This window comes from Ailuropoda melanoleuca, chromosome 2, assembly GCF_002007445.2.
Source record: "Ailuropoda melanoleuca isolate Jingjing chromosome 2, ASM200744v2, whole genome shotgun sequence".
NCBI classification, from domain to species: domain Eukaryota; kingdom Metazoa; phylum Chordata; class Mammalia; order Carnivora; family Ursidae; genus Ailuropoda; species Ailuropoda melanoleuca.
The window spans coordinates 185,248,726-185,276,619 of record NC_048219.1 but is presented as its reverse complement, the minus strand read 5'-3'; the positions used below and the strand labels follow the sequence as shown (position 1 = coordinate 185,276,619).

Sequence of the window (27,894 nt, the reverse complement as noted above, 5' to 3'; positions counted from 1 at the left end):
GTCGTCCTTGCCGAAAGGAACCATGAATTGGCATTTTCCCTTCTTCCTTGTGGCCACAGTGACGTTGCCCTGCGTGTGCTCCCAGTTCAACCCCCTGTCTCTGGAGGAACTAGGCTCCAACACAGGAATCCAGGTTTTCAATCAGATCGTCCGATCCCGGCCTCATGACAACGTGGTCGTGTCTCCCCATGGGATCGCGTCTGCGCTGGGTATGCTTCAGCTGGGAGCCGATGGCAGGACCAAGAAGCAGCTCACCACGGTGATGAGATACAGCGTGAACGGTGCGTGCCCTGTGGGCTCTGGCCGGTGGGGCCTCGAGCGAGTCCTGCATCCGGAGGGTTTGGGATCAGTCCCGTGATCTTGCCGCACCCCCGCTTACTTATCTCTAAAAAGAAAGCTTCCCGTCTGCCTCACCTCCGTGGTGCATCATGGTTGTGAACGTACTTTTAAAGCTTGTGAGCTGGGGAAGTGGGGAGCTGGGTGGGTGGGTGGGCGTGGCCATGGACGGCAGCACAGGGGCGCCTCCGTCCTGTGTCTTGACTGTTGGTGACCGCATGAATCCATGTGGGTGAGAAGAGTGCAGAGAGCCACACACACACACACACACACACACACACACACACGCCTGTAAAAGGCATGCAGTGTGCATGGGCTCTGTGAGCCCTACCAGAGGCGACCTCTAGGTCGTGATGCTGTGCTGTGGTCCCACAAGGTGTTACCTCTGGGGGAAACTGAGTAAAAGGCACAGGGGACCACCCTGTATGTTGTTTTGCAACTTCCCGTGACTCTATCATTATTTCAAAATAAAAAGCTAAAAAAACATTTTTTTTTGAAGTCAGGCCCAGTGGAAAAGGTTTGAATTGTTGTTTTGAATTATCTGTGTCCGCTTAAGAGTCTCTGGCTCCTAGCACTGGTGACTCCAGCTCAGGTTTCGGCCCCGAGTACACCTTCCACCTGCTCAGGGCCACGTGAGAGGGAGCAGAACGGACCCCGCAGCTGTCCTCTGGGGCCGCTGGGCACCGTGGCCCTGAGCGAGTCACTGCACATCCCAGTGTTCGCTGCTTGATCAGAAAATGAGGGAGTTGCCCTTTCCATGTTCTCCCCCTCCTGTTAGCCTCATAAAGTTCTAGGAATCTTGACTAACAGCATTGATGCCTTCAGCTGGGAGAGGAAGGCGAGAAGGGTGGGCGGGGGTTTGAGGACTCCGTGCCTCGCTCCATGCCCCTCGGTGACCGTGTTCAGTGTCGCCTCCCGAGCTGCCCGCCCCAAATGCCTGAACGCCCCGCTCTGTGTACACGGCCTTCGGTTTCGCAAGAGTCTGCAGCTGGGGCACCTGTCAGAAGCGTGGAAGGACTCAGCACTTGGAACACACCGTTCTGCCCCTTGCTTGGACGCTCGGACAGTCTTGGTGATTTATAGCTTTCCAGCGAATGTCTGCTAGGATTTATAGCCTTCACAGTGCCACCCAGACCCTGGCGGCCAGTACAGTCCCAAGGCAGTGTCTGGACTTCTGGTTTCGCACTGAGCCACATTCATTGGAAGCAATATTTCTGAAGTTTGGACAGTGTTGCCTGTGGGTGGCTTCCTTCCCCCGCCCTTGCTTTCTCCCGAATCACTGGCTGTTATGTCGTGGAATGAGGCTCCAGTCACAGGACAGACGCTTTCAGGGGAGCCCGCGTGGTTTTTCAGGCCCGACTTTGGGCTCCGCCTCTGAAAACTCAGGATAGCGTTGCTCTTACCACGGACAGAGGCAGAACGTTTGGGGCAGGGAAGGAAGGCCTACACCAGTCTCTTCCCGGCAGGAGACCAAGGTGTGTGGAGGAGGCGGTGTGGCCAAAAGGGGCAGGTGCTGGGTCTTGGCCTCTGCTGTTCCCTTACCAATAAAGTGGGCCTGCCCCACAGAACAGCCTGAAAGGTGGAGTCATGAGAGGCCAAACAAAGGACCAAAGGGTCACCTTCCTGGGCCGCATGGCAGGTCAGCTCTCCAGGAGACCATCACTGTGACCCTGCAGGCTGTTTTAGGACAGTGTCACGTTGAAAGGACCCCAAGCGAGTAACCCGAGAATCTATAATTCGAGCTCACTACAGAAACACATTTCATCCTTATAATTTATTTTCTTCTTTTCCATGTTCTAAAAGCAAATGGAGCTTGTATGAATGGCTCGTGTAAAATAAAGCTTACGTTGCCATAAAATTAATCCCCGTACTTTTTGAGCTTGAGATCAGGTAAAAATCACACCATTCTTGGATGGTGGCACATGGCAATTTTTTATGGTCTTTCTAATGCTTATTTTATTCATTTTTTTTCCAAAATAGAAAAAAAGAAATCACAGTGTTTAATCTTTGGCAGGAAAGAGCACTAAAGGTTGTTAAGAAAGAAAAAGAATGAATTAGGAAGATTCCTTGGATTTATTCCCCCGTGGCGATGTAAGGAAGGACTTCAGTCTTCCTGTTGACCTGGCACCAAGAAAGTCTCCCAGGAGGACGTCTATGTGGGGAAGGTGTTGAGATGCCTCGAATATGCTGTTTTGGTGTTAAAAGCGCCACTGATTTTTAAGAACTATTAATAATTTTACTTAATTTTACCACCCCCCCTTCCTTGACACAAGGCCACTGAGGACGCACAGGACGTAGTCTCTTGCTACTCAGGCTTCTCTTGTCTATACTGCTCTTGTTTGCCATCCTAAGAAAGCTATTTTTTTAAAAAACAGCTTTTCTGAATTCTCACAGAAATATTGCTGCATCTTTCCATTTTTCCTCCAGGAGTCGGTAAAGTGTTAAAGAAGATCAACAAGGCCATCAGCTCCAAGAAGAACAAAGACATTGTCACCGTGGCCAATGCAGTGTTCGTGAATAACGGCCTCAAGATGGAGGTGCCTTTTGTCACCCGGAACAAAGACATGTTTCAGTGTGAAGTCCAGAATGTGAGCTTTGAGGATCCAGCCTCCGCCTGCGATTCCATCAATGTGTGGGTAAAGAACGAAACCAGGGGTGAGTGGCCGCAGTTCCCTGGGAACTGTTTTGTACAATCTTACACTTTGTGAATGCAAGCGTGAGGGGGACTCTGAGGTTCTAACGGGTCCCGTGGCCCTTTCGTTGTGAAACTCCTGGACCCAGCTGGCTGGTCTGTCTGTGCTCTCTTAGCAGGTTCTGTGACTCAGTCTACCGTCCTTCCCTTTTCTTGCTGCCACCACTCACTGTGCTGTTTGGGACATTTCTCCCTGGGGCCTGGGCAGAGGAGAGGAGTTCAGCCCCATTGACTCTCCCCTTTCCTTGCTACATCTCCTCCCCGGAGGCCTTGCCCGCAGGCCCCGGCCTGGTCTGAAGGTTCAGTTGCTCAGTCCTTCCCGCGTTTGTATCTGTGACTGCCCCTCTCCGCCTGCGAGATTCGGGATTGATCTCTCTCCTTGCTTTCCTTCCCTCTTGCTGTCGTCCGCTCCACGAAGTAGGTGTCTCCTCTTGGCTTACAGTCAGCATGCGATGATGCGTTGTCTCTGCCCCTTTATTATAGCACTTTCCACGCCGCGTCATGATTACGTGTTTACACGCATTTCTGCTCTCGTTAGACTGAGGAAATGTCTAACGTGGGTGTTTTAAACCCATTAATTTGTAACCTGGAGGTCTAGGTGGAAATGTTCTGGACTAGAGATGGGTTCAGAACAACAGAGAAAAGTGAAGACTGCAGATATAGATTGGGGCAGGTTTTTTCATAGGAGGTAGAGTTAGGGTCACAAGAAGGGACCCAGGGACAGAATGTGAGGAAACTGGCTTTTCGTGTCATGTTTCTCCAAGCACGGTTCCGGGGGCGCCTGCATCAGAATTCCCCAGGGCTTTTGTTTTGAATGCAGGTCCCTGGACCCCAACCTTCTGTATCCGAATCTCTGAGGGAAGGGCCTAGCATTCTGCATTGAAAAGAGTGCTCCCCCAGTTTGCCCCCACCAACTTGTATACGTGAATGTCCGAGAGCATATGACAGACTAGTGCAGAGATGGACCAGGAGGGCCCGGGAGGGTGGAGGAGAGCCAGAGTGGTTTTGGTCAGTCTGCGGCATTCCTTCTCCACAGGGTCCTGGACAGTGCGATCCGGGCTCCCTTCCCAAAACCCCGGAACGATCAGGAGACCTGCAAATGTGAAGGGTTTAGTGGTTCTTTCTGGGCTTAGAGGCCTAAGAACAGTGGGTCGCTGGCACTCGGAGCTGGATGGCTGGGTGACTATGGCATGTCAGTGCCCCCTGCCAGCCTTCTTTACCAGTGTGCTGGTAATAGTGTGCCACGTGACAGTGTTCAGACTACCTGGGCACACACTGACTCAGCTGCTTACTGCATCTGGGGGCGGGGAGTGTGGTAAGACTCAGCTGTGTTTTTCAACCCTACAGACCCACTCCCTCTTTATAAACAAAGATTTTTACTATTTATTTACTCTACCATCCTCAAATGAAATTCACAGGTCATGTAACCTATGCACAAGTACACAACATTTTTATTCTTTTTTTTACAATTTTTTCAATTTTTAAAGATTATATTTATTAGAGAGCACGTGCACACACGAGTCGGGGGAGGGGCAGAGGGACAAGCAGACTCCCCGCTGGACAGGGAGCCCCACGCAGGACTCGATCCCAGGACCCTGGGATCATGACCTGAGCCAAAGGCAGACATTTAATTGACTGAGCCACCCAGGAGCCGCACAAGTACACAGAATTTTTAAAAATTAGTAGAATGCCGAACTGTAATACAAGGAAAAACAAAACTCATTTGTGTGTGTAGTTCAGTAGGTAAACCCTTGGGTACCAGCAACACCTGAGAATGTAACAAAGCAGTCATGCTCTTAGAATAATTGTGAACGGACAGCTACAAAAACAGACCGAGACAGGTATGTCATACCAGTGACATGAAAACCACAAGCTGCCTTCCAGTTTTTCCGAAGCAGTTTTTTCTAAAATGGTGCAACATTCTTGGTAAATCTCACAACAAAATAAGAAAAGTCTCTGCCAGTCTGTGCATGGGCAGTCACATATGTAGAAAATTCAGTGTACATTAGGAACATGCCCCAAACAGATAACTTTGTGGTTCCGTGGAAAAAAGAGTGAGGTTCTGGGCTCAGAGGATGATAAACCAGTTTGTCGCTAGTGTGAATATCCAGCGGGGCATTTGGAAGCTACACAGCAAGCAGGACACTTATTTACCGTGTGGGACCGTGGTGCAACATTCTTGGTAAATCTCACAACAAAATAAGAAAAGTCTCTGCCAGTCTGTGCATGGGCAGTCACATATGTAGAAAATTCAGTGTACATTAGGAACATGCCCCAAACAGATAACTTTGTGGTTCCGTGGAAAAAAGAGTGAGGTTCTGGGCTCAGAGGATGATAAACCAGTTTGTCGCTAGTGTGAATATCCAGCGGGGCATTTGGAAGCTACACAGCAAGCAGGACACTTATTTACCGTGTGGGACCGTTTGGAACATCGCAGGACAAGTAGCATCTCTGGCCACCTGCCACTCAACTGAAAACTCTCCCGCAAGTTCCCATGTTGCCCCCTTGGGGTGATCTGCCCCACTGAGAGGCACTTACCTACCAGGCAAAGCCCACAAGGACCCTGGAGATCGAATAGTCCACATTTGGAGGACTCCCCAGTCTGGCCCGTGGAGATGACCATTCGTGCCCCCTGCAGAGGGTCAGAGCCAGACACGAAGGTTCTTTCCGGGGGAATGGGGTGATGGCCCAGCCAGGGCTGCCCTGCCTGCGTCTCCAGGCTCAGCGTCTCCTTCACCTACTCTGCGCTCCCGCCATGCGAGCTTCTTCCGTCCCTCCAACTCACCAGGCTTTCTCCTGTCACAGCCGGCTACCCAGCTAGTGGAGATGCTTTTCTTCCCCCTCCCCCCTTGCTAATAGCTATTCATTTTCGCAGGAATGGCATCACAGTTCAAAGTACAGGCGCTAAGTTTGGATCTCACTTCTGCCACTTCCCAGCTGTGTAACCTGGGGCAAATTACTTAACCTCCCTGTGCCTCAGAGTCCTCATCTGTAAAATGGAGATACGATAGTGATGTCTACTAAAATAGTTAGAACAGCGTTAAGGTTTCTGTGGGAATGTAAATAATACGCATAAAGCATTTAGCGACGTGCTTAGCACTTGACAAATGTTCAACAAGCGTGAGCTGTTTTTATAGCTATTAGGTCAAGTGATACTTCAGGGAACCCATCTCTGACCCCACTGACCAGATCAGGTCCCCCTCTTATTTGCCCTCCCATCTTTGGGTACTTCGGCTTCAAGGTATTTATTACTATTGCATACACTTTCCTGAGTCATTTATGCCAACCTCCCCCTCTCTCTTCTCCATAGCTTTCTGAGGGTGGGCTTCATTTTTCGTATGTTCATTTTCTTACCTAGAAGAGTACTTGGCACATGGTAGGTAGGTATCCAAGAATGGATGATGGGGTGATGGGTGGGTGGATGGATGGATGGATGGATGGATGGATGGTGGCTGGCTGGATGGATGGATGGTTGGATGGATAGATGAGTGGATGGATGGATGGATGGATGGATGGATGGATGCGTGGGTGGCTGGCTGGGTGGCTGGCTGGATGGGTGGATGGATGGGTGGATGGATGGTGGGTGGCTGGCTGGGTGGCTGGCTGGATGGGTGGATGGATGGTGGGTGGATGGATGGGTGGGTGGATGAATGGATGGATGGATGGATGGATGGTGGATGGATGGATGGATGGATGGTTGGATGGATAGATGAGTGGATGGATGGATGGATGGTTGGATGGATAGATGAGTGGATGGATGGATGGATGGATGGATGGATGGATGGATGCGTGGGTGGATGGATGGGTGGATGGTTGGATGGATGGGTGGATGGATGGATGGTGGGTGGCTGGCTGGGTGTCTAGCCAGATACATGTTTACTGCACATAGTTCTTGATGGCAGGTCCTCCAAGTGCTTCCTTGCTTCTTAACCATGCATTTCTTACCTTTTTATCATTTCTTGTTATTTCTTCATTCCCCCTTATTGGATCTTAGTCCTGACCAGGTCAATCAGAGGCTTTATTTACCACAACAAAAAAGGGTCTGGGAAGATTTCTTTATAGACACTTAATGAGCACTGACTGTGTGCTGAACACAGAGATAGGCTTGGTTTTTAAAAAGTGAATGACAGGGTCCTTGCTCTTGTGCAGTTTATGGTCCAGCTGGGGGAGACAGACACATTAAATTTGGCCAGAACCAAATCCCACAGGTATAATGCTGGCGCTGAGTGCTGAGCTTTATGGAAACTCCTGGGAGTTTGGGAGGAGGGTCTGAGGCGGCTCACTATAGATACAGGGCAGAGCTGGGTCTGAAAGGCACCTAGGGGTTGGACTGGGTGATGTTTCCAGAAAAGGCAAGATACAACGTTCGCTGTTGGGAGCCAACTCTGAGGAGTTCGCTGTGGCTGGAGCACAGAGCTGTAACTCCCTCCCACAGCACAGAGGCTGCCCTTGCTAGAATGATGGCCATTTAGAGCTTGAGGATTTTCCTTCAGCTCCTGACTTATGGTGGTGTTGGTGCCCCCTTGTGTGGGTAAGGAGTAGTCGTGAAGCTCTTACTGAGGACCTGGAGTCTGGGCCACCTCCGGATGTGCCTCTCGACCAGGACTTACACAAACGTTTGTTTATGGGACATCCGAATCTTCTTGAACATCATCTGAAGGGACTTAAGGCTCTCTCACCTGAAATAGACATCCTTGCTTCTTCAGAAACTATTGGCTGTACTCTAACCGTTTAAAGAATTATAACTTGCATTTATATTACAGCACTACATTTTTTTTAATGCTGGGGCCAAAAGCTACAGTCAACTAATTTTCAGTTTTAAGCTAATTAGTAAACTAATTTTTAATCACTCTGGGTATTAGTAATCCCTCGTAAACACATACACAGCTGAATCTTCAAAGACCGAGCAAAAGGAGCCTTAATGAAAACCCAAACCTTCAGGCACAGATGGGATTTGACAAGGATCTTCGTGGCCTCAAAGAATGTTCTGAAACTATCACAGTCGTTTGCTCCTTCACTCATGACGCAAGCAAAATGGACCATCCTTGACATTTTGTGGAGCGAATTTCCCCTCAAAAGCGGGAGGCCTTCTAGGACAGACCCCGTTTCTTTTTATCTATAATATTACCACCTAGCTGGATCCTTAACTCATAAATGTAGACACTAATTTTCCATTCCAGCCCTCTTTAAGTAGCTGGAGGCCTTGTGGTACCAGGGATTCCAAACGAATGCCTGACATTTCTAAAACCTTCAGAGAAATTAAACAGTTACCCTTGATAAACTGGCACGGGCCGAAGAGCTTCATTTTTGACTGGGGTTAAATCCCCGCAGTGGCTGAAGCGCAGCTTCGTGTCTTGTGCTGATGGCAAACCCTCCTTGGCAGTCGCACGGGTCAGTTATTAGCAAAGATAGGAAAATTCATCATTAATTCAGTATAGCTTATTTAAATGACTAACAGTTTCTAAAACATGGAGTTCATAGGGAATTAATTATAAAATTTCTTTTTTAAAAAAAATTAGCGTGCACATAAGTGGGGGGGAGGGGCAGAGGGCAAGGGAATAGCAGACTCCCCACTGAGCAGGGAGCCCGATGTGGGGCTCGATCCCAGGACCCTGAGATCATAACCTGAGCCGAAGGCAGACACGTAATCAGCAGTGCCACCCCAGGTGCCCCAGTTATAAAAGAATTTCTTGATGAAAAGTCTGATAACCCCCAAATAGAGAATCTCTGAAGTCTTTTCGGATTCTCTGATTTTAACTTTAATTTTGCAGCTTTCATTTTTAGTGAGAAAAAAAAATGAGAAAGTACCAAAAGGGTGTTGTAAAGAGTTCCTTTTTAAAGTCTTTTAAAAATTCCTTTGATTTTTTTCACTCTCCGTGCTCCAGCACTGCCTCTTGCCCTCAAAGGGACCGCCAGTCCTGAATTTTTCCCTTGCTTGTTCCGCGACCTTCCAGGTATGATCGACAGCCTGCTCTCCCCCAGTCTCATCAACGGTGAGCTCACCAGACTGGTCCTCGTCAATGCCGTGTATTTTAAGGGTTTGTGGAAATCACGGTTCCAACCCGAGAACACAAAGAAACGTACATTTGTGGCAGCCGATGGGAAGTCCTATCAAGTGCCCATGCTAGCCCAGCTCTCCGTGTTCCGATGCGGTAAGTGTCTGCGTGACCGCGTCCTACAGCCCCTTCACTTAGTCCAAGAGCAAATCTGACTGGGATTTTTTATAAAGGGCAGGGCAGAGGAGGGCAGGGTTGTTTTAAAGTTCAGGGTAAAGTTTTGTATTCTTTACAAAGGTTATGTATTAATATATAACATATAAGCTTTTAGGTTGAAAGTTTAAAGAGAGAAGACAGCTCACAAAAAATGAAATATAAACAGGCATTAAGCATATGAAAGCATTATCAAGTCCTCATTAGCTACCTTCCCTTACCAAATTAAAAATAAAAGTAAAAATTTGATTTCCACTTACCAGAGTTGCAAAAATTACAAAGATTGACAAAGCCCAGTCGTGGCTCCGGTGGCTGGGGGACGTGGGCGCCCGGATCATGGTGGGGGGAAGGAGCTGTGGGATGGGGGATTTGCTAGGAGCCCTGTAGTGATCCCACGCCAAGGAACGTAAACTCTAAGATCATCTCACCCTGGCAAATAAATAAAAGCCAGATACGTACGTAGAGCAGAACATATGTGATAAATAGATTTGGATTTACATAAGTAGAAAGATGATAAAATATATGGTTGATTTCAGAAAACAAGTTCTAGAACAGCAGATGCTAATTCATCTCATTTACGTAAAATACTTTCTATATATTCCTCCATCTGTAGAGACATGTCTTGGAGGATGTTCACTAAAATGCAAACGGTGGTAGTATTTCAAATGATTATTTTTCTTCCTTTGAATCTGCAAATTTCTAAAACAAGCATGTGTCAATTTGACGATCCAGAAAACAATGACCAACTCCTGCCATCATTACCACAGCACGGATAAATGAAATCTGGTGATTCTTTTTTAAGCCTGGTTTCATTGAAGCACTTGTCCTCCAATTCAGGTTGATCTTTTTCCTCTATAAGTTAGCCTTTGCATCTCCGATCTGTACCTGAACACACGGGCCCTGAATATTACCTTTGCATGTTCAGTCTCGGAGTATCCAGTGCTGCTCAGTGTTTCGCCAGCTGCGTAATTCTCTAAATGAAGGAATGGCTCGGACGAGCGATGCAATAAACAGTCACTTTCCTTCTTGCTTATTGTTCATCAAGCTTCTTGGTAAAATTTTGTCATTCACTCAAATGTTCTTTTATTTTTTATTATTTTTTTAAAGATTTTATTTATCTGAGAGAGAGAGATCGAGAGAGAGCACAAGCAGGCAGAGAAGCAGGCACAGAGAGAGGGAGAAGCAGGCTCCCCACTGAGCAGGGAGCCCGATGCAGGACTCTATCCCAGGGTCCCAGGGATCATGACCTGAGCTGAAAGCAGATGTTAACTAGTCCCTACTCCCCGCTTATGTTGCCAGGAAGACCTCATTGGAACGTCAGCAGGGCCACCAGCTCGCATCTGAAGCAAAGCCATTTTATTTTAGGTCAATCCTTATACATTTCTCTATTCTAATAAAACAACTAAAAGTGAAGGGCCTTCAATGATCGTATGTTTCTGTTGCTGAAAAATAAATGTCAGCAGTGAAAGATTAAAATGCAAGGATCCTGTAGACATGCCTATGAAACATCAATATGTTTGTTTTTACAGGAACGGAACATGTTTTCTGGATTACACAGCATGTTCCTAGAGAGGGAGTTACATATCCGGGTAGCTTTGCCATTAAGAACTGATTTGTCTAAGAGTGTATGTGTGTGTGTTACAGAAAGTAATGCACAAATGTGTTCTTATTGTCAAAGATTCTAACCGTATAGAACCACAGTAAGCTGGATACCTTCCTCCACCTTCCCTGAGTCACTCCCTCCCCTATCCATCCTCTTCCACCCTGTTCTGAGGCCCCAGGAGGCTGCATCGGGACTCCCTCGCCTTCCGTTGAGTTGGCTATGGGTGACCTAGCAGGTGACAGGGCTGCGGGAGGAGAAGGTTTGGGGCATTGACTTCCAGGCCCTCCCTACAGTCACCAGGGCTGCTGCACCCCTTCAAGAAAGGTCTCCACTCCTGTCAGCAGATGTGGCCAAGAGCCCTTTCTCTCTGGGTCACCCGCTTTTCTCCCCCCCTCCCAGCCTACGTTCGGTAATGTTTGTAGCCTAAGGTACTATCCTGAATGGCTTCTCTGTTCTCTACCCGTGCTTTCTAAGTACTCCCGTCATTAAACTCCTTTTCAGTGACCCAGTGATCCTGTCTCTTACTATCGGACCCGTACTAGTAGGCACTGAATTCAGAACAGAAGGAAACCCCCTTCTCTCCCCTGTTCTTGTTCCCTCACAGTAAACACTGGACAGCCGCCGTCCTTCTTGCCCTCCTCCCTGTGCCTATCAACAGTTTACTGAGTCACCGGGAATTGGAACCTGCTCTCTTCCTGGGCCATGCCATGGAGCACACGGGGCTCCTGCGTTCCCTGGCCTCCCTCCTGGGCCAGCACAGCAGCTTCCTGAAATAACACAGGGCAGATTTGTCTTGTCGCATCTGTGAAGACAGCACAGCAGATACTTGTTTTCATGATGACAGACCGCTTGGCTGGTCACCCCTGTGCTGCCTGTCGCCAGTCTGGCCAGCACGACCAGCCAGTGCTCAGAGATGGGCTGTTGCTGCTGAGCTCAGAGGCCGCCCTGGCCACTCACATGACCCCTGCAGCCCCCGTCTCACGTGTCCTAGGCCTCACCACGTCCCCTCAGTCACTGTGGAAACGGTGCTATTCCATGTATCTGTCTTCCTGACCACCCCCCCCACCAAGAAGCCATCAAGATCTCTGAGAAGGTTCACTTAGTAACGTTAAGAAGAGAGGGTGGAAAATGAAAGAGGAGGGGAAAACCCTTCTGATTATGTCCCACAAAGTAGGAGCACTTTGAGGATAGAAGTTCTTCTATTCAAAAAAAAAAAAGCCTTTGAAATCTCTTTTTTTTAGAAGAAGTATATTTCACGCTTATTGCAAAATTTACAAATAAAACATTGCAATATTGCAATGAAGCAGCAAGTAAATGTTCTCCTATAATCCCATTTCCCAGCATAAAAACCCCTATTTAGTGGTAGGTATGTTGTTTGAGACCGTTTCTATGGATATAGAAAATGTCTATGAAACTTTTGCATACATAGGATTACACTGTAATATCTATTCTGTAATCTGCTTTATACATTAGATAGTATATCATGGAAAACTTAATGTTAATTCATATGGATTTACTTGATCCTTTTATCAGCTGTATAATATTCCGTGGCATAAATGTATTATAATATCCTATGGATATTATTATTATACATATTATTACATTTTTCCTGTAATAAACACTTCAGTGAGCATTCTTATACATAAATCTTTAGAAACCGAGTCAGAATTTATGAAGGTACTCTCTTTGGGTAAGAATTGCTGAGTCAAAAGTTGTTATAATTTTTGATTTTATGGTTATGAGTTTAGGCATCAAAGACTTTATTTTGAAAAAGACCACTAAGAATTCCAAATAGATATGTATATATGTGTGTATATATAAATATATATATGAATATATAGTATATTTCCAGCTTCCATTCTCCTCTGAGCTTCCAACTCCTACCAACCTGTCCAAATTACCCCTCTACTTGGTTGTCTATTAAGTTTTAATTCCACTGATGAAATATATTATCGTCCTCACCCATCTGGTTCTCCCGCCATGTTCCGTAGCTCAACGGATGGCACCTACACTCACCCAGTTGCTTCAACCACACCTCCTTCCCCATCAGCTCTCCATAGACCCCCTTTGCATTTCGGCTGGAATATGGGCCACTACAGGCAGTGGATCTCTTTTTTGTTTTCAAATCTGTATTTCAATTTCTTCTGAAATATAGCTGAAAATTCCCCCAAGAGCTCAGCAAATCCATTAGGCTACTTGTAGTAGAAGATAATTGGAGGGATTTTCATCTATAAAGTTTTCCCGATAGTCAATATTTAAAAATAGTCTCTCTGATTTTAGAGGCCAACAAGAGTTCGTAACATTTCGGGGAGCCTAGTTACTTCCTCCCTTGTAGGATTTTTAAAGAAGGGATCAGAGTCTTTAGGGGGCTTTCCAGAAAATCTAGATCATCCCCAAAGTACCACTTACAGGAAGTTCTAAATCTTCTCCATGTTTTTAATACTTAGTTCTTTGCCTGTTACTTCTCATTAAAGGTTTTGTTGATCCCCATTCATCTAAGAGGAAAGATTTCTCTTCCCTTCTAATCTACTTCCTCCTTTCCAGCATGAATGAACCTGCTTCATTCACATTTTTCTATACTCCAGCATCAATCCTCATAAAAGAACACTCCATCTACTCTCCGGATGTTAAGCCCAGAGAGCCCGGGTGGGACCTTTTAACAGAAAGGTATCTGGGACAAAGACAGGCTCTCTGCTCTGACACAAGGCTCCAGACCCCCTTCCTTGCTTGATTCATTCTGCCCTGGGGCTGTGCCCACTGCCGCAGCCATGGTTTCTCATGGTGGACGGAGGCTGTGTTTCAACCGTTTGAGCAGTGACCGAGCACTCAAGAAGAAATGCATTTTACAAAGCTTCTTTCTTCAGTAGATGAAAGTTTTTACTGTGTGCAGGCCTCTGTGCTGAGCACCGTGCTGCCTGGATAGCCTCGTCCAGTTTTCATAGCAACCCTGTAAGTCAGGCCGTTATCCCATTTTGCAGATAAAGAAACTAAGACTTGGAGTTAAGCCACTTGCCCAAGACCCAGAGCTAGTGCGTCAGAAGAGGCAGGATTTGAACCCAGATCTCGTGTGTTTGACCTCAGCCCTTCTCCTCTGTGAGACGATGCTGGGAAAGCAATCCTTTAGTAATCAGGTTAGGAGACGAGAGGTGTTATTTTGCCCCCTACCTCCTCAAGCCAGCAAGCAAAGATAAGCACGGAAGCGGTGTATACAGAGGCATCCTAGCCAGCATTTGCCATCAGCGCCTGTGATCAGAAGCAGAAATAGGGCCAGGGAGAAACGAATCATCGGGCAGATGTGAGTGACTGGGTACGAAATGCTTCATGGTTATTCATATTCCTGATCCGTTAATGGTCCAGTGGAGGGCGCCTGGATGGCTCAGTCCATTAAGTATCTGCCTTCTGCTCAGGTCATGATCCTGGGGTCCTGGGATCGAGTCCCGCATTAGGATCCCTGCTCAGTGGGGAGTCTGCTTCTTCCTCTCCCCCCCCACCCCGCTCGTGATCACTGTCTCTCTCTCACTCTCTCTCAAATAAATAAATAAAATCTTTAAAAAAGAAAAAAAAAAGATGTATCCAGTAGAGGCTGGATTCACTGGTGAAGGTAGAAGGTGTCTCCCCCAATGGAAAACACACCCCAGCTCGTAATTTTTCATTATTCGTGACCCCAGTTCTTCTTATCAGAGCAGTAGACGTTTCTCGAAGTGAGTAACGGATGCCTCCAGGTCCTTATTTCATGCCCTGGAGCAGTCATTTATTAACTGCTTCCCAAACCGCACAGTTTCTAGAACAGCTCTGTCAGAGTCCGGGCCTCCTATTTTCTTTGAAGATTAAAGGGCTCATTAGGAAGTGCTGTTTTTTCTGACTCTCCCACTGATTTTCCAGTTTCGGCTGAGACCATTTTATTACACAAGGTAAAAGGAAAGTTAAAGAATCCCGTCTTTGATTCTTCGGCTGCCCTGAGACAGAACCGGCCTTGAGTGACAGTCCCCGGGCAGCTGGAGCCGGGCCTGGCCGCGCAGGGGTACTGGACAGCCCCGCCGGCAAATGCAACAGGATGGGAACGGGATATACTGAGCACCCCCCCGAATTGCCCACAGTTTTCTTCCTGAAGGAGAAACTCAAATGTCATCCTGTCATGTCACGTATTCTAATGGCGTTGCTATTCTTTATCCTATTTTATAGCTAAAAGTGTTCGTTATGTAACAAAGACAAAGAAAGTTCATGGTCTCTCTCCCTTTCTCTCTCCCTCCCGACCCCCACCCGTGGAGAAGTGGCTTATTGAAGTTCCCTGTCTCGCACGCGGTGACTGGCAGAGGTCGTCCCCAGAGAGAAGACAAGTGAAAATCATGAGAGAAACTCGCTTTCTCTTTTCGCTTTTTCTTAAACACGTTATTCTTCTGGGTCATCTAGAGAAGGGGGAGGCCGCGGAGGGGGCCAGCGTCCAGCGGGCACCGGCCTGGGCCAGGCCCTGCCAAGCGCCTTACATATTTTTATCTCATTTAATCAGCACAGCGACCCTGTGAGGGACGTACTTTTCATGTCCCTGATAGCTCCATTCTCCATAGGAAGAGGCCCACGGAGGTTAAGTGCCTCACCAAGGTCACTGCGTTCTTAGAAAAGCCTAAGTCCTTAACAAACCATTTCAGAGATCCGCTGGAAATCTAGAAATGCTGGCTTTCCATTCACGTAGGTAATTTTAATGTGTCTCTCATTACGGGCCTGATGTAAAGGTTTCACGGGATCCTACGGCACACTCCACGGAAGATTCTTTCCCAGGGAGTCAGTGGCCTCCGGGGGCCCCGTACCCCTAGCTGGGCTTCCAGCTGGCACCTTCGGGAGCCCGCCTGGAGTGACAGCTCCAAGCAGTCAACACACAGCTGTCCTGCTCAGCTGCTGAATGTTTTGAATGTTTGACATGAGACAAGAGGGTTCTAGGATCAAGTGAGTTCAGGAAACCTGGGGACAGCTCAGCAGCTTTCCCTCAGAACATCTCAGAGCCTTTACAGACTGGTGTATACTACGAATCTGCAAGAAGAATAAGTCCAGTGCTTCCTAAACTTACTGGGGTGTGGAATCTGTCTACTGGGCCGCAAGCAGGGCGTGTGTTCTCCAGACAACCGCCATTTTGAGAAGTGCTGGTCTAAATTGTTTTCAGGTTTTTATTAGTAAGTGCCAATACCAGAAGGTGTCTAAAAGCCATAAGGACAGTTCCTGGAGTGGGTGAAGAGTGAGGAGGGAGGCGGGGTAGTGGAGTCGGGAGGTCATCAATGGCGTTAGGCATACTGAGTCTCAGTCCTAGCGTTCCACTTTGTAACCCACGTGTCCCTTGGCAAGTTACTTAATCTCTCTAACTGTAGCCTCCCCGGCTGAGAAATAGGACTGCTGTGCTACCCCGTGGGGCACTGTACATTCTAAATGTGTTGAACCGGTTGGCGTGGGCCCTGCACAATGGAGCTGTTCATCCTTTCTCCTTTCTCTTCACATGCTTACATAGGCTCAGCCAAAAACCCACTCTCAGGCAGCTCCAATTCATTCCTTTATTCACATGATAAGGGTCAGCTTCTTGCAAAGCTCTGTATTCTAAGTGCCTCATGATCTAGTTCAATTCTACTCAACAGAATTAACGTTATTCTAGTGACGCCCAAAGGCGTTTTGTTAGGACATGTCTAAATGGAAAAAAGAGAATTCTTTGCCAGGGAAAGAAGAAATAACTGTCTGTATCTTGTCCTTCTAAGGAAACTATATTTGGAAAAGAGAAGTTTTCAAACTGAATCACCCTCTTCCCTCTGAAGCTACCCATGTGATCCTCAAACACTCGTGCCACTTCTAGAAGTCATCAGGGTTACACTGAACCTGCCTCTGATTTCTTTAGGGTCCACGAGCACCCCCAACGATTTATGGTACAACTTCATTGAACTGCCCTACCACGGGGAAAGCATCAGCATGCTGATCGCCTTGCCAACTGAGAGCTCCACCCCGTTGTCGGCCATCATCCCTCACATCAGCACCAAGACCATAGACAGCTGGATGAGCACCATGGTGCCCAAGAGGGTGCAGGTCATCTTGCCCAAGTAAGTGGTCCCTCTCCCTGAAGAGCAAATAATGGGAGTGCTCAGTCCCTGGTAGCAGTTGTGTTAGATCCCAGCATGAGGCTTAGAAATGGTACCGCCTAGATCCTAAAGCCTGATTTAGGCCATCTGGAGAACACACAAACTGCGAGATGCCCAGTAGACAGATTCTGTACTCCAGAAATTGCGTGATGGGAATACAAGGCTCTGCTTTTGTAGAAGCTCCCCCCCCCCGATTCCTGTGCCTCTCATGTGGCAGGATCACGATACTGGGGAGGGAAGGAAAGGAGGCAGCCTGGCCTCTGAGTCACCACAAGACCTCAGGCTCCCTAATAACATTTTCAGGGCTTTTAATGTATGTAATTTTGTTCAAAAGACTGAAAAACACATGTAGAGCCAGCCGTACAGTAAAGGTTAGTAGTGTTTCCGGTGTTTTGATAAGGAGTTTCATTTTAGTCTTCTTAAGTTTTAGCTGGAGGTTCTTGAAGACCAAGGTCCAAAAGCTAGGTGGTAAGGAAATACTGTGAAACCGTCCAGGCGGAATTCTTACGTTAGTATCCTATTATGGCGGTTCCTTATTACACCCTAAAAGTACAATATTGGTGAAATTTGAACTGTTATGACTTGAAACCAAGGGGAAAGTAATCCCCAATTCTGCCTGAATCCATAATTTCTAACAGGTCAGAGAATGCTGTATACCCAGACCTGTGAAAGAGGTAGTGAACGTCCCCCGTCTGTGATCGTGCCGCCAGTGCCCAGAGCTTTTAACCAGCCACGACTCAGGGAGGGAAAGATACCTTCCAGTTCTAACAGCTTTTAATTCGCCAGTCACTGAGTTAAATATAATCCGAGGAGTCCATTTGTAAGGAGTATTAGTAATCCTCCCAAGATTTTTTTGTATTGTGAAGTGAGCCTTCCTGTAGGTGGTGCTTGATATAAATGAATGAGATGATAGGTCACCATTCTAGGTAAAGCACGATTGTAATGGTAAATAATCATTAGAGCCCATCCATCATGAAAATCTGCTCGCCTACCCATCACTCTTCCAGCAAACGGGAGAAAGCCTGGTAAAACATCCTCTAATGATAGGTTTAAGAGCTGACATTTACATAGTAAGTGTGGCTCTAAGGCCAGATGGGCCACAAGTATCCAGGAAGCTCTTGTGACACCCAAATAGAAGGCACTGTCAACAATTCCTGATGTTGATTCCTATTTTCATAGTAAAATCCTTTCAAAATCCCAACAAGAAGGAGCAGGAAATGTGTCTCCTCTCTTTTGACCAACCCCAGGACCAATAAGGATGGTTCTTCCGGCAGCCAGGCTGATAGCTGTTTGGTTGGAAATGGGGAAAACCTGTAGCTATTGCAGTCACTGTTGCAGATATTCCCCCATCGGCGTGAGGGAAAGGGCTTCTGCAGCTCTCCCTAAGAACTGGAATGGGGGAGCCTATAGCATGTGAGGGTGAGCCACCCTTGTTTGCGGCTATGCTGTGCTGCTCATTTTGCCAGAGATGAGATGTTCTCTGCTTAAATCTTGGAACTACAATTTCAGATACAATTTAGATTGGTGTTCAGAGCATCCTTAAAAAGGAATCCATTGATCAACGCTTCCCCACCAGCGCTGATTATATCAGTTTACATCGTTTATGGTATAATGAATTTCCCTTATTTTCTCCTTTCCTGCTAGGTTCACAGCCGTTGCACAAACAGACCTGAAGGAGCCGCTGAAAGCTCTTGGCATCACTGAGATGTTTGATCCATCAAAAGCAAATTTTGCAAAAATAACAAGTATGTTCAATTTAAAACTTAGTCTTAAACTTGAAGACTGTGTTACAAACTGGGTCTCTGATTTGTTCAGAAAGAAAAGATCAGGGGCACCTGCGTGGCTCAGTCCGTCAAGCATCCAGCTCTTGATTTCGACTCAGGTCGTGATCTCAGGGTCGTGGGATCGAGCCCCACATCAGGCTCTGCACTTAGCAGGGAGTCTGCTTAAGATTCTCTCTCTCCCCCTCTGCTTTTCCCCCTGCTCTCTCTTTCTCTCTCTCAACTAAATAAATCAATCATTAAAGTTAAAAAAAGAAAGAAAAGATCAAAATTAGGAGCATATTGCCCTGAAACTCTCCAAGATTTAATCTGATTTATCGCCAAATGCCGTTCATCCTCAGTCATCTAAATCAGCAGAAATCATTCATCCCTACATTTCCCGTGTACATTTCCCGTGAGGCCCAAGTGACTCTACAGTTAGAGAAGACCTTCGTGTATCGTCTTTATCACTTACAAGTTTAGCTCTTAATTAGATATTAGTCTTTCTTTTTCAAACACAGACTATTCCCATGTTTGAAAAATCAACATTTTTTAAACTCTCAGACACCTGCTTCCATCAAGCAATAGCAGGCATGCACTATAACCAGATACGTATTTTGGCATTTAATGACCATTAATCGGAAATAGTATAAATTCAGAGGGGGCTGATTGGAACCTTTCTTCGCCAAAGCATCTAGGGTGCAGCTGGTATTATATCGCTTCATGTGCCCATATATGCACCTTTTCCTAGAGTTATATTCCTATTGACTGTAACTCAGTTCTTGGTCCTTTTAATTTGGAGCACAGCGACCTCCTTCCAAAGAAAATCATGACTTAGACATTATTTGTATTCCTTTTGTGTTTTTCCCCTTGAAGTTCATTGCTGACCTCGATGGCCTGCAGGTGAGCACCTGTGTGCCCATCCTAGGGCTACACACGACATCCCTGGTGAACTTGCAGCTGTAGCGATATTCTAATGCTCTTTCATCCTCGGCTAACCAAACTCATTCCTGTCCAGCAGCCTGAGCATCACCTGGGAGCTCGTTTGAAGGGCACAATCTTGGGTCTCACCCAGACCTACTGATTCAGAATCATTTTAGCAGGATTCCTCAGCCCAGTGACGTTAGCATTGTTTCAGCCTACATGTTCCCCTCCAGGGTTCTCTTCTGTGGCCCACCTTCTACGCCATGGCAACGGTGTGTGGGGGCAGGTCACAGGTGCTCGAAGGGAGGACCAGGTGCCTGCAATTATCCCGAGATCTTATGTTTAACCTGCCAGTGACTTGGTGCCCTGCAGACATCCCTCTCATTCTCTGTTGGTCATATTAGCGCCCAGCATCTGTGCAGATGGTTGAAAACCAGGTGACGCAGAAAGCACTTTTTCCCTTTGCTTCCAGACCTATGTCCCATCAAGGCTAGCATTAATTTGTGTTTGCATTGTCCTCGAAAGCTGTGGCCAGTGGGTATTGCTGGAGTGATAAGGCTTTGCTGAGAAGGAAAGTGAATTCACTGGAAGGTTCCAGAGGCACAATTGCCATTCTGAGTCTGATTCTAAACCCTTCTTATGCTCAACACTCTTCTCACGAGTATGGCCGCGAGACAAGTGGATTTTGTTGTGAAAAGCCAGCACTTTGCCACTCACCAGCCATCTGATCTGAGGCAGATTTCTTTACCCTCTGGGCCTCAGTTTCCCCATCTGTAAATGCCATCTGAAATCCTTTCCTGATCTGACATTTTGTCATTTACAAATAATATTATTGCCTTGCTTCTTCTGGACAACTGGACATCCTTTTTAAAGCTCTGCCTTTTTTATTCTTTTATGCAATGCTGAGTGACCAGGGTTGAATTGATAGACGTACTAACACATTCAGGGTCGGGGAATCCCTCCTTAGAAGTGATATCGCAGTTCGCTTAGCAGACACTGAAATTCATGGCAGGTGACCGTCACCTGCCTTCAATCACCAGACTGTAAGAGGTTACTTCTCCTGCTACCTTTTAAGAACTGGAATTTGCCATGGGTTTGAAGTTACTTCCCCAGCTGAACAGATGGCCTACGTATCACATAAATGCTGTGTTTGTTTTATTTTCTGGAAACAGGGTCAGAAAACCTGCACGTTTCTCACATCTTGCAGAAAGCAAAAATTGAAGTCAGCGAAGATGGAACCAAAGCTTCAGCAGCAACAAGTAAGAACTGGGTCAGGAGAGCCGGACTGTCACTCTCCCGGCCACTTAGCAAATATGTAGTGAACCTGGTCCCCCCCCTCCCCAGGCACTGTAGGTTGCCCCCTAGGTGACAGGAGTGAATTTAATGAGGACCTGCCTGCTCACGGCTCAGAGTCTGTGTCATTAAAGAAAGCCCCTCAGGGCGAGACATTCCTCCAGGACAAGAGTCGGCAAGCTAGAGCTCAGTAGTCTGTATTTTCTGCTTTGTGGGCCGTCCAGTCTCCACCCCCAGCTTCTCAACTCCCAGTAGCTGATAGGAGCCAAGGGGCGTGGCTGTGTTCCAATAAACCTTTATTTATAAAAGCAGGACCTGACCCCTCAGACTCGGCCCGAGGGCAGGGGTTTGCTGATTCCTGCCCTAGGAAGGTCAAAGCATATTCTGAATTCTTATCGGCAGAAAAGCCCAATCTTCATATTGAAACCTAAAAGAATAGCAAGTATAGGATTGGAACTAGGCAGTCAGGTCTAGCGGACGAAGAAGGAGCAAGCAACTGTTGAATTAGGGCAGGACCGCTGTGCCGCCTTCTTCGATAACTAGAACATCCGCGTCTGCTTTCTCCTCGTGGTTTGCATAACGAAGGAGAAAAGAGAACAATCTTAGGTTGGTTTTCATACCCCCTAATTAGCCATCTGAGATTGGGTGGGTAGATGTGGCCAAGCCCTGAACTCATAAAGGGAATATCCCAGCTCTGCTTGTAACTGGGTCACATATTTCTGGTCATTAAAGGGTACCATTTATGCTCCAAACCGACACTTTATTGCCTTTCTAGAATAAACATTGAATTTGTAATCCTTTAAAATAGCATCAAAAAAACAAAGACCTAGAGTATGAGTACTTAGAATTTTTCAGATGCCTTTGTCTCTTCTAGGTAATTATAAGTGAGAGCTGAATTTTGCCGGTTATTGACCAATTTTGCCAATTAGTGTAACTGTCGGGACTGGCTCCATAATTTGCAGGGCCCCTGTGCTAAATGTAGAGATGCAGCCCTTGTTGAACACTTATTAAGAATCTGAAGTCATCGGGGTGCCTGGGTGGCAGAGCGGTTGAGCGTCTGCCTTCGGCTCAGGGCGTGATCCCGGTGTTACGGGATCGAGCCCCACGTCAGGCTTCTCTGCTATGAGCCTGCTTCTTCCTCTCCCACTCCCCCTGCTTGTGTTCCCTCTCTCGCTGGCTGTCTCTATCTCTGTCTTATAAATAAATAAAAAATCTTTAAAAAAAAAAAAAACAAAAACAAAAAACAAAAAAAAGAATCTGAAGTCAGCAGCAGCAGAGCACTGAACCGAGTGTGGGGTTCCCGTGAGTGGGACTGCCAGGCCACATGCCCAGGAAGCCGGCCCTGCTGGCTCAGTCACCAGGGCTGCTCCAGCAGTGGGCCACAGACGGGGGTGCTTAGGNCTGCTTGTGTTCCCTCTCTCGCTGGCTGTCTCTATCTCTGTCTTATAAATAAATAAAAAATCTTTAAAAAAAAAAAAAAACAAAAACAAAAAACAAAAAANACAGACGGGGGTGCTTAGGCAGCAGAAGTTCATGTCCAACAGCTCTGGAGGCTGGACAGCCAAGTTCAAGGGCTGCTTTCTCCCTGTGCCTTCACGTGGCCTTTGCCGTGTGCACCCACATCCCTCGTGTCTCCTTCTCTTAAGGACACCAGTCCTATTGGATCAGGGCTCTGCCTTCGCGACCCNGTGGGGTTCCCGTGAGTGGGACTGCCAGGCCACATGCCCAGGAAGCCGGCCCTGCTGGCTCAGTCACCAGGGATGCTCCAGCAGTGGGCCACAGACGGGGGTGCTTAGCCAGCAGAAGTTCATGTCCAACAGCTCTGGAGGCTGGACAGCCAAGTTCAAGGGCTGCTTTCTCCCTGTGCCTTTGCCGTGTGCACCCACATCCCTCGTGTCTCCTTCTCTTAAGGACACCAGTCCTATTGGATCAGGGCCCTGCCTTCGCGACCTCATTCAGACTTAAATACCTTGGGGATCAGGGCTTCAGCATAGGGATTTTGAGGGGGTACAGTGCAGTCCAGAAGACCTGCTAACACTTGACTGCTTTTCAATAACCCTGGGTTGAGTGCTTTACCCCATCGTAGCTGCAGATGGTTCCTTCGTGACATCAAGCCAGTCATTAGTGCTTCCTGGGGTTTGAGGAAGAGCCCTAGGCCATCAAGGAAAGACTGGTGCANCATTCAGACTTAAATACCTTGGGGATCAGGGCTTCAGCATAGGGATTTTGAGGGGGTACAGTGCAGTCCAGAAGACCTGCTAACACTTGACTGCTTTTCAATAACCCTGGGTTGAGTGCTTTACCCCAACGTAGCTGCAGATGGTTCCTTTGTGACATCAAGCCCAGTCATTAGTGCTTCCTGGGGTTTGAGGAAGAGCCCTAGGCCATCAAGGAAAGACTGGTGCAGTTTTATCCCCAGCACCTACCTTCCCGCAGGGCCCTGTCTCAAGCTTCTGAAATCGAAGCCGCCATGGGTAAGCCCTGGCAGAGCGAGCGTGTCTAGGACTGTGGGCTAAGGAAGTTTGCTTTCTGAGTCCAGCGTCTACACCAGCTAGGTTGAACAGCCCCATGGGGTAGTGGGTCCCAGATGAGAGGTCTCCGTTACCACGCAGAGGGGACCTACCAGAGTAAAAGGCACAGACAAAATGATTGAAAACTAAGGTGGGCCTTGATATTCCAGGAGGGATTTGGCAAGGCTAAAAGGACCAGGGGGCCTTCATCAGCAAGCAGATGGTGTGAATAAAAAACAGCTAATAATAACAGTGAATACGCATTAGGTGTTTAAGTGACAGACACTGTTCTCAGAGCTTATAATATGTTTTATGTCTTTTAATCCTCATAAAACCCTATGGAGTGAGTATATTTATTAGAGAAGCTGGTACCTNCAAAATGATTGAAAACTAAGGTGGGCCTTGATATTCCAGGAGGGATTTGGCAAGGCTAAAAGGACCAGGGGGCCTTCATCAGCAAGCAGATGGTGTGAATAAAAAACAGCTAATAATAACAGTGAATACGCATTAGGTGTTTAAGTGACAGACACTGTTCTCAGAGCTTATAATATGTTTTATGTCTTTTAATCCTCATAAAACCCTATGGAGAGTATAGTTATTAGAGAAGCTGGTACCCGTGTAGACTGAAGGAGACACTGAATGCAAAGGGCCTGGCCAATGGTAGGGGTTCAGTAAGTGGTGACCAGTGGGTCTCGTCTCACCTGGCCAGCCTATGGGATGGGCACTGTGTCCTCCAACTCCAGCATCGAAGATCCCTGCTGGCCTCACACTGCGAGTACAACACATTTTCTTTTTCTTCCTGTAGCTGCGATCCTAATTGCAAGGTCGTCACCTCCGTGGTTTATAGTAGACAGACCTTTTCTATTTTTCATCCGACATAATCCTACAGGTAAGCCGCTCTTCCTTTCTGTTGTCCGCTAGCCATTAGAATTCAGAGAGGTATATGGAATCATGGTTAAATCCAGCCTTGCTTCTCTTAATTCGTCTCCCTTGTGTCAACAATTGCAAACACTTTGAATAATAACACCGCCCACCTCGAAGAGGTAAGACAACCAGGGCTGGCTGTGTTTAGAGTGTGATGGAATCTTCTGAACACTGATTTTAGGCTTGTTGGTTTTGGGGAATTTTGACAGCTATTGATTTTTTGTCCACATTTTTGTAAATGCAGTAGTTAAATTTTATAAGAAACTGCACGTCCTCAAGCTGTGTAAGCCCCCTCTATTGTTAACGGCCTGAGAATTGTTAATTCGATAGATCTTGGCTCCCTAAGTCATGGGTTCAAAGTTGCTCTGCCCTTTAACTTCATCTTTAAAATGTGAAGAACACTAGTTCTTACCTCTTAGTACAGTTATGAAGAATAAGTAAGATTGTCCTTAGACTCCAGGAAACAAACTGAGGGTTTCAGAGGGGAAGGGGGGTGGGGGGATGGGTTAGCCGGGTGATGGGTATTAAGGAGGGCGCGTATTGCATGGAGCACTGGGTGTTATACACAGACAGTGTATCATGGAACTTTACATCAAAAGCTAATGATGTACTGTAGGGTGACTAACATAACATAATAATAATAATAATTTAAAAAAACAGCAACATAAAAAAATAATAAAATGTATTGCTGGATTCAGTTAAAAAAAAAAAAAAAGATTGTCTTTATGGAGAGGTTGGCCTCACATTGGTCCAGAGTAGAAACTCATATTTCAGCATCTACTCTTTTTTTTAATCAATAACACAAGCTAGTTCCTTATCCTTTTGTCTCATCGCATCTTTAATGTCATAATTCGTGTGCTCCTGCACCAAAGTCCAATATGGGAGTCTCAAGCCACACGTGGCTAACTTTAAGTTTTAATAATTAAAATGAAATATAATTTAAAATCCAGTTTCGTAGACTAGCCATGTTTCAAGGGCTCAATGGCCACATGCGACTAGTGGCTACCATATTGGACAATGAAAAGATAGACCGTTTCCATCACTGCAGAAAGTTCTAAGGGACAGCTCTGCTTGATCACAGGTTAATCACAGCCTAGGGACTATCTCTTAAATACGCCTTCTGTCTTATTTTAAGAACCGGTTTTTAGAGTTATGCCTTGTTTCCTTCTGATTATGTAGGTGCTGTCTTATTCATGGGGCAGATATACAAACCCTGAAGAGTGTACAAGAGAAACCATGCAGAGCAAAGGCTCCTTTGCGACGAAAACAAGACTCCTTTCCTACATCTTTCATAGTTCTGTTAAATATTTTTGTACATTACCTTCTTTTTCAAAACTAGTTCTTAGGAACAGAGACTCAATAATGCAAGCATTTCTGTTCTGGGATATATATTAAAGGGAAAAAGGGGCAGGATGGCTGGAACACTGTACTGACAAATGAATAGAAAGGCTTCAAAATGTCTAAAAAATCCTTTAAACTACTGAGCTAACCCTCTTATTTACTGTCCAGTTCAGGGGTTTTGTTTTGTTTTGTTTACACGTGTGGCATTTCAGAAGAAATTGAATCAGTGTGACGGGGAAAAATTTTTAAAAATGTTAAAAAAATGCAACAACACATTTTATGGTAGCTTTTACTTTTTTATGAAAAAAATATTATTGGCCTTTTTAATTCTTTTGTTTTGGTCCCATCCAAAGTCTTGATAGTAAGCATTATTTCGGGGGTAGAAATAGTGAAATCTCTAGCCTCTTTGGGTGTTTTTGTTGTTGTCGTTGTTTTCTATAATGCATGTATTCACTAAAATAAAGTCTAAAAAATGAATGTCTTGCTAGACAAGGTTTGCTGTTGTGCAGTGTGCCTGTCACTACTGGTCTGTACTCTTTGGATTTGCATTTTTGTATTTTGTACAAAGTAAAAAATAAAGTGTTATGAGTAGTAAAAAAAAAATATGCCATTTCTCTCTGATTGAAAATACAACAAAAGAAACAGAGCCTTTTAAAAATACTTTAACTTCTTCTACGAAACCTTTGCCCTTGGGCCTGCAGCAGAAAAGCCACGGCCCCTGGCCGTCTCCTCTTTTCCTGTAACACTGGCAATCAAACACTGTCCCTTGCTTCACCACCTCTCTGCTTATAAGTCACTGCCAAGGAGTAGAGGAGGGCACCCCAGGGCAATCCCAGCCCTCGTCTCAGCAGGGGCTCGCTCGTGGCAGGATTCAGAGTGTTCCCAGCAAAGAGTAGGGTTTTACAGCAAGTGCACATGGAAGGTGCTGGGTCCTGAGATAGTTTGAACTTGGCGTGAACAGTGCCTGTTTCATTTTCAGTGATCAGCCAGAGTGTTTGTTTCCTGCTAGGACAAGATTGTTTTTGGAGAACTGCTCACAATTTTTTCTTTGCCTGGTTTGTTGTCATTGTTGCTTTACTAATTTCCTAAAGGTCTGAGTCATCTAAATCAGAATGGTTGAAAATACATATCAAAACTTAAAAACATTTTTTTTAAAACCCATGAGCTCTACTCATCACTCTTTATACATTAAAACTTTACATCCAACACTCCAACAATTTGCCATTTGTGATTCTTATTTGTCAAGTGGGCTGAGCTTTGCTGTTTGCAACTATCTAAGTACGGATGCTTTGGTTAGCCAAGAGAGAAAGGAAGAGGGGGTAATTGCTTTCCCTAATTAAGAGTAAATGCCAAAAATGTATTTTGAAGGGCTAACACAGACTACTTGTACTCCAGCAAACATGCTAGCATAGTTACTAATGCCTTTCAGAGCCAGTTTTGCTCCTTTTCTGATGTTTTGGTCCCATTCTGTTGTATTATTTTGAGTAGTTTAAGATAGAAATAGTGTTAGCACCTGATCCAAGAATTATACACTCCATTTATTCATTTGGGTACCTACTGGGTACCAAGTATTAGAGGGTACAGAGTTTATAAATATGTCCTTTCCCTAAATAAGTTAATCATGGAAGGGAGAGCATGAATTCTAGCTAGGCCAAATACCTAACGTGTAAATGTATTTACAAGATATGCAAGTAGGACCAAGTAGGAATTAATCCAAGAGAGAAGCCGAAAAGTGGCTACAGGGCCAAGACTAGATCCCTGAGCTCTTGGCTCCAGCAGTGCTCATTCCAGAAAAGACCAGGACAGTTTGCTTTGCTTTTTTTTTTCCCCCAAGTAAGCTCCACACCCAGCGTAGAGCCCAGCACAGTGCTATAAACCCACAACCCCGAGATCAAGACCTGAGCTGTGAGATCCAAGAATCAGATGCCCAACTGACTGAGCCACCCAGGTGCCCCAAGAGTTTGCTTTTCTAATATGACCTAGTAGAGTGGCCCTGTTATGTGTTACAGATATTTTGCTCCCCCAAAATAGAAATTGGTCACATTTTACTGAGCACATTAAATTTCGAAGTATCTGGTCCCATTTCTGAATGCCTCTTCAGTATATTAGATAGTAAAGTTTCAAATTTATGACCTATAGAACTTGGAAGAATCGTAATATCAAGATTCCTGGACTACATTTCTTCTCTCTGT

General features: G+C 46.1%; 1 protein-coding gene across 1 annotated transcript; it reads left to right on the top strand.

The window, feature by feature from the left end:
* Nucleotides 1–26,305, top strand: SERPINE2 (serpin family E member 2). The gene is made up of 8 exons (XM_011224090.3): nt 1–281; nt 2,764–2,991; nt 8,983–9,180; nt 16,713–16,911; nt 18,595–18,695; nt 20,807–20,893; nt 24,243–24,326; nt 25,541–26,305. Exons 1-8 carry the CDS (start codon nt 23–25, stop codon nt 25,576–25,578), a joined length of 1,194 nt encoding a protein of 397 aa, XP_011222392.1. The 5' UTR covers nt 1–22; the 3' UTR covers nt 25,579–26,305.
* The last annotated feature ends 1,589 nt before the right edge of the window (nt 26,306–27,894 follow it).

What these genes read in the sequence shown, in the direction of transcription:
- SERPINE2 (XM_011224090.3), top strand. Translation starts at nt 23, where the DNA reads ATGAATTGGCATTTTCCCTTCTTCCTTGTGGCCACAGTGACGTTGCCC. An exon ending in GGTAAAGAACGAAACCAGGG is followed by an intron (nt 2,992 to 8,982) that starts GTGAGTGGCCGC and finishes GCGACCTTCCAG; the next exon opens with GTATGATCGACAGCCTGCTC. An exon ending in AAATTTTGCAAAAATAACAA is followed by an intron (nt 18,696 to 20,806) that starts GTATGTTCAATT and finishes TTCTGGAAACAG; the next exon opens with GGTCAGAAAACCTGCACGTT.